Below are 6891 nucleotides of genomic sequence, written 5' to 3' on the forward strand. Positions count from 1 at the left end.
AAAGAGTTTTACAGACATACACATTCAGAAATATAAAGTAGAAAAAAACATAATCACATGCTTTATTGAACTGTATCTGATTCCATTTAATTTCTTTTCCTTCTGAAAATGCATTTTTACTGTTATAGCTGAGCATTCCCTGTACCATTCATCATATCCCACTTGTAAATTATTTATAATCCAAACTGTGATGCATATTTTATTCACATTCACACATCACACAAAACTGTAAGTCTCACTTAGCAAAACCCCTTCTTCCACTGGTCACAACCAACCCGGGGAATTCCAAAAATGTGACTGAAATTATAAAGGGGATTAGTGATAGCCTGGTCCATGTGAGACCAAATATGTAATGATAAGCCTTCTGGGTTGAGGGGGGGTTCTGTTCACAAGCTGTAAAGGATTTACGAACTCAGACACAAGAACACTCTGTTCTCTCTCTGCACACACCTCGCTTTCTGCCACTATTGATTCAACACACAAGTTGTTTGTAGCTATTGTATCGCTGTGTTTGGTTAGTGTGCATGTTACTGTTGGGTTTGTATAGCCCAGATAGGTTAGGTGCCATAGTTAATACAACACCACTAAAGATCTAAGTAGGCTAAGTGACTAGAAATAGAGGGTTTTATGGACTGCACATGTAGGATTTTTTAACCTAAACTAAAACACAGAAAAATCTATTTGACCTGATCAACCATGTAGCCTCAGTTATCTACTGTGAAAAGTGGACATATGTCTGGCAAACAGAGAACTGTTCCAACTAAAATCAAATGCACAGGGTGATCTGATAAGCAAGCAGCTAAACAATCAGGGCTTCATGCAGCTAGCAGCTGTGCAGATAAGAGTGTTTCTGGCTCTGTTTCTTTGCCAGTTGTCTGTGTTATCTGTACTGGAGCCATCCCTGTCACTGCCTCTGTCTCCCTGCAGATCTGTGCAGTTCACTTTTGACTGCAGCAGATATGCTTGTTGTTAACGAAACCACACAGGAGACACATTTGAAGTAGGCCTATAATTTAGGTCATAACAATTTTTAAAAAGATAAACATACAGGATCATTTTCCACCTTGCAATTATTACTTTATTGCTGCTAAAGAACCGTATGCAATTATGAATAAACATCACTCCACTGCATCAACAAATTCCTGTTCCGCTGAAATGTATTCACAGAGCAGCTGCATTTCTAATTGTTGAGGTGTTTACTGTATCATGTATTTCCTCCATCCCACTGGAACAGTTCACGAGCTAACTGTATCCTTGTGTTCAATTCTCAAACTAGACCTGTGTTTGTGTTCACGGGTGATTTCTCCATCCCATACGTACTCAGCCTGTCCTGATGTACATAGACTAAACGCTGCAGAGAGACTTGTAAAAATGAAAACTGCGCCTTTAAGGGCAAGTGTGCGAGGCGGAGCCAGTGCGTCTCTTGTGTGGTGGAGCCTAGCCTATATGAAGACATAAGCCTATTGCTCACTACAATACTTGACTTATCTAAAGTGGCACAGTTTAGCGGGAGCTCCACCAATTCGCTGGCGTCCTGTCCCCGACACAATCAGAAGACTATAGACTCATATCAAACCAAAGAAACCGAGGAGCTATATTCCAACAAAGAGGAGTCTAGGAGTAAGTCAGCGGAGGAGAACTGTGAAGTTATATAGGTGAGTTCAGAAAGTGATTTGAAGTGTGTGGTGTTGGCTGCTGTAAGAGCCCATGTCTTGTCCATTGTTATGTATGTTGGTGCCAGCACGACAGACTCCACTAATTGATGCAACCTGAGCTACTATTGCGATTGTTTTTTTTTTTTTTTTTTTTTTTTAAATATAGGTTACTGTATGTTCTAAGCCATTTAGAGGTGTAACTTGTATTCAAGCCGAAATAACGAGGATTTAAAAAGTTCTAACAAAAATGACACATTTGTCATCTTTTAATAAGTCTATCCATCTTTTATGATAGGCTGAAATATTAAATGGTCTATCCCTTAAGTAACTTTGGGTCGATTGCAAACCTATAACCTGGCTTGACTCTTTTATTTGGTCTACAATATCTATGAGGAAGCTATATTTTCTGCTTAAACTAAATGGACATGACAACCAATTTTGTGTCACAAGTAACTGGCCTTGGCAGAGCTGACTCCTGTGTTGTGGTGTGAGTCACCTGCATGCTAGAGGGCTTTTAACCATTATTATCTCAATCCGGTAAAGTGAGGGGGTGTGCGCGGTGTTTGCTTGCCGCACAGGTAGAGCGGGTATGGTTGCTCGGAAACGGCTGCAGGGATGTCATGAGCGGGGTGTGAACTCTTTCTTTCAAGGTCTGTGTGTGTGTGTGTGTGTGTGTGTGTGTGTGTGTGTGTGTGTGTGTGTGTGTGTGTGTGTGTGTGTGTGACTACTACAATCCTGAATCAAAGGCAAACTATCTCCTGATGTTTTACATCACAGCTAACCAATCAGGTCTCCTCCTTTCCAGTATGCATGGGCCCTGTGTCATCTTCGCAGTGGCATTGAGCCTGTCCACCTAGGCTATTGTATAGGCCTGTACAGAAAGGCCAGACTTCACCATGTAAAGACTTGCATGCTCTGGTTAAATGATATGATTTAAAGAATCCCTCCTTAAGAGGGTTAATGCTCTGCATGACTAAACATCATTTGTTTAATCCTGTTGCCTGTAAATGCTCCTCTGGTCAACTGCCAGAATGAACTGTCTTTGCACCTGTTGCAAGAGGAAGCACAAGCCTCCCGGGGTTCATTATCGAGGATCATGTTGCTTCCCATCCCCGCCGAACCGAATCGACTGTCCTGGGCATGTGGAGTGCATGCCTTGTTGGGCAATTTGGCTAATGCTGCTGACCCAGGCTTCCTGTTGTTTTAGAGCTTTGTTTCTCCCCAGCTGTCAGGGTAGCACATACATATGGCTCATAAGAGACCAGGAGTGAGAGGGCTGTGTTCTTCTCAGTCATCACTCCAACATTATAAGGAGGACAGCTTGTCTCTGGGTGTGCATTTGTGGTCTCCAGAAGAGATGACCACCAGGTCAATGGATACACCTGTTTTACTGCATTCTGAAAAATAGGACTTCTTATATGGCGCCAAAGCAACAATGCACGCCTGGTGTCAGTGAACTCACACATGGTATACAACAAATACACCTACAGCAGGCACTGTATACGTTATTATAACACTTTCTAAACTCATGTCTCCGGAGATTGTGACATACTCAACTGGTTAATCCAGTGCAAGCCAAGACATTCAGATCAGATTTTTCTTCCAGTGTATTGCTGACCCCATAAATATCCATATGCTGCCAGATTTCCTCTCCTCTGAATATTGTACACATTGTTTACTCAGCCATGACACATACTTGACATGACACAGACATTCAGGTCATGTGACTGGAGGAGTTCTTGCAACATCAGGTATATCAATGGTAACTGGAGGAGCCCCTTCCTCTGCTGTTCAGGACAAGCAAGATTGCAGAACTGGAGTACAGCACAGTCAAGTTTAAAATCAACTGTAAACATATTAAGAGTTGAGGTACAGTCTGTAGAAAGAGAAGTTTGAAAGTTGGTTAATGAGTTCACATCTAAGATTGCTATGTTAAATTTAGATATGTATATATTCTATATATAGAGTTGAAATGTAAAGATCATTCAGTGAGCTATTAACAATTGTATTTATTTATGAATCAACGTGTGTTGTCAAATAAATCAAAACTGAAGCACCAATTGCTCTCATTGTTTCCACTTTATACAACTCAACTTCTAACTTTGATTAGTCATCTACTTCAGGCTAGCTTTGGTAGTAGACATGTAGAATAAACAACAAACCAATCTGTAAATTATAGCAACATTTTTACATCAATGTCTTTGTTAGTTATTTTGGTCTATCTACTGCTTTTCAGCTTTCTTTGTAAAATACTCTGAACAGAACATTATGAATGATAAAGTGCTTTGTCCTCGTCGAGTGTGTGGCCATAAGAGACCGAAAATCTTGTCAAACGTTTTGTCAAGCTTTTGTCACCTCTGTCATAGAAGATTGTTTTCTTGTCTCATGGGAGGAAAAAGAATAATAAGCAAAAGGCCATAACTGAAGATTCTGTTTGGATGGCAGCAGAAAGGGGGGGGGGGGGGGGGGGGGGGGGGGGGGGGGGGGGGGGATGTGGTATTTGCACTCTATTTTAATATGAGGTCTTTTTTGCTTCAGTGGAGAACTTGCTCTGCTTTCAAAGAGCTTTTTTTCAATGTGCTTCACTGTCATTCATTGCTGTGTTACAGGTACACCAGAAGCAGGGGCAGCCAACCGGGCAATCTGAGTGTTTCCTGACTTTGATGCGACCCGAGTTTGCCTGGAGCATGTCCACAGTGGGCCTGACTGCCCAGGAGATCTCTTTTCCCATAGAAAACCCCTTCCTGAGGGGCAGCTACTGTCTCAGCATGGCTGGATCCAAACCTTCCTGGAGCGATCGCCATGAGCTGGACAAGTGAGTGTTCAGGTGCCACAACTAGCAGTCCATTAGGGGAAGATTGTTTTAGAAAGAAACAGTATTTTAAATCTGCATGACATGCTGCATTTTTATGGTTCATGTCAGTCAGAGATTTATTGTAACTTACGATGAAATGTTATGTAGCTCTTAAACTAGTACTAATCTAATGTTTCTTTTTTTAACAGCTTCTACTTCAGTATGGACACTACACACACAGATTACAGCTCTCGTGCACAGCATAAGGGGCCACCTCCACTGTCTCTAAGTCATGAAAGTAAGTGCATGATCTGTCATCTGCACAGTGCAGGTCTTCTGAAATACTCAAATGCTGCATTGGATGTGTTGTTCCTTTTGAATCATCTGCTACATACTGGATATAGTAAGTGGTTTTCCAGAAAGCGATAGAGTCCTTTGGAGTAGTAAATTGTGATTGTTGTTAAACAACCGTAACTGTGCCATTAATGTGATGGGTCTGTTTCATTTTTTTCTCTCCGACAGGACATAAACACAATTTCAGCTTACAGAGATTACCTCCAAAGAAATCCCGGCCCTCCCATTTCTCCCTGTCCTGTAGTGCTGAACCATCCACCCCAAGTCCTGCTGATGACGACCAGGTGGTCCCCTCATTCCAGAGGCTCTCAGTGTACGAGTGCAGCAGTCCCCCACAGACGCCAGGCAGATGCTCAAAGCCTCTGCCCCCTATCCCTCCACAAACCGATATCTCCCCTGAGCAGGCTATGGACAATGAGGTAGAATTTTTTACAAGTTCGGATGACAGCCGCTGCTTGGTGTCTGATCAGTGTCCAAAATCGTCTCCTTTTCGATATGGAGTCCCTAGTCGAAGGAGCTTTAGGGACTGCGGCCAGATTAACTATGCTTACTATGATGGGCCATTAGGACCGCAAAGCCAGAGGAAGCCCCAACAGCAGCATCAAGCACATCCTCCGCAGGAAGTGCGGGAACAGTATGAGCAGCAGCGACAGGAACCACCTGAGCCAGTGGTCTGTCAGAGACCGCAGGACAAAGCTCAAAGAAAGCTACAGCGATCACACTCTGGCCCAGCTGGATCCTTGAACAAGCCTTCGCTGCTGCGCCTCACGTGCCACAAACGCCACACCCAAAGTATGGATAAGCCTGAGGTGCCACCCCCAATCCCTCCTCGGACAATCAAGACAGGAGACTATCGCCGCTGGTCAGCAGAGGTCTCGTCAGGGGCTTACAGCGATGACGACAAACCACCAAAGGTGCCCCCAAGGGAACCTTTGTCCAGAAGCAGCTCCCGCACCCCCAGCCCCAAGAGCCTCCCAACATACATTAATGGGGTGATGCCCCCAACCCAAAGCTTTGCACCGAATCCTAAGTACGTTAGCTGTCGGGGTTTACAGAGACAGAATAGTGAGGGCTCCCCCTGCATCCTCCCTGTAATGGAAAACGGCAAAAAGGCCAGCACCACACATTATTATCTCTTGCCTCAGCGATTTCTTCGTGTCATTAACAGCCCTGGAGCGCGCAATACAGATGTATCAGACTCAGATTGGGACTGTCACACCAGTCGGAAAGCACATGTGGATTTAGTTTAAACAGTTTTAGTGGAAGTAGCAGAGGACTCTACTGTAAATGAGCAAAAACCACTTGAAAAATGGTGAGACTGGACGCTATCAACCCTCAAACCGCTGCTTTTACCTTTTTACATTTTTTTTTTACCCCCTATGTATTCTGAACACACAGGGTGTGTCCGCGCTGTAATCAGTTACTGGTAATGTTGGAATAGCTATCACAACTAAGATACTTTACTTAAAAACAGTATCCCTGACAATAGATTATGGGCAAAATTTAACATTATAGAGATATTTTTGATGTGCTTTTTTATTACATGAAATTAAATACTGTGCTGTTTTTGATGATGTGGTACAGTCAGAAGGTACAAGCAGGCCTTGAACCTCATGTGTTCAGTGTTTTCGGTGTCTGGAAGGTTGAGGATGTTTTGTGAGATGCATTGACGCTGCTTTTGTATCTCACAAGAGACAGGTCAGTAATGTAACCATGTATAACTTAATGTATGAAGTCTAAATACAAGGATAATTAATTTTTAACAAGATGAAGGATGCTAGCACACAAATCTCTTTACTGTTTGCTATTATATCTAAACACGATATGGATTCCCTGCCTTGATGAAGTTTCAGTTTTACTTAGGCCACTGTATCTGTGTATTTGTTGTTTCCCACATGGTATATTTTGTACTAAGATGTGGGTACATTATTGGTAGCTACGCATGTTCCATTGGAATATTTAGTGCAGCTTAAATGGTGTGTGTGTGTGTGTGTGTGTGTGTGTGTGTGTGTGTGTGTGTGTGTGTGTGTGTGTGTGTGTGTGTGTGTGTGTGTGTGTGTGTGTGTGTGTGTGTGTGTGTGTGTGTGT

At 42.9% G+C, this 6891-nt stretch overlaps 1 protein-coding gene across 2 annotated transcripts; it reads left to right on the forward strand.

The window, feature by feature from the left end:
• Positions 1-1441: 1441 nt before the first annotated feature.
• Positions 1442-6639, forward strand: errfi1a (ERBB receptor feedback inhibitor 1a). 2 transcript variants are annotated; one of them, XM_034869097.1, is made up of 4 exons: positions 1442-1655; positions 4265-4470; positions 4659-4747; positions 4972-6639. In XM_034869097.1, exons 2-4 carry the CDS (start codon positions 4319-4321, stop codon positions 6051-6053), a joined length of 1323 nt encoding a protein of 440 aa, XP_034724988.1. In that variant the 5' UTR covers positions 1442-1655; positions 4265-4318; the 3' UTR covers positions 6054-6639. The 2 variants fall into 2 exon arrangements, with proteins under 2 accessions (XP_034724988.1, XP_034724989.1); XM_034869098.1 differs by lacking the exon at positions 1442-1655 and having other exon boundaries at positions 4265-4482.
• Positions 6640-6891: the final 252 nt, after the last annotated feature.

Source organism: Etheostoma cragini, chromosome 4 (assembly GCF_013103735.1).
Source record: "Etheostoma cragini isolate CJK2018 chromosome 4, CSU_Ecrag_1.0, whole genome shotgun sequence".
NCBI lineage: Eukaryota > Metazoa > Chordata > Actinopteri > Perciformes > Percidae > Etheostoma > Etheostoma cragini.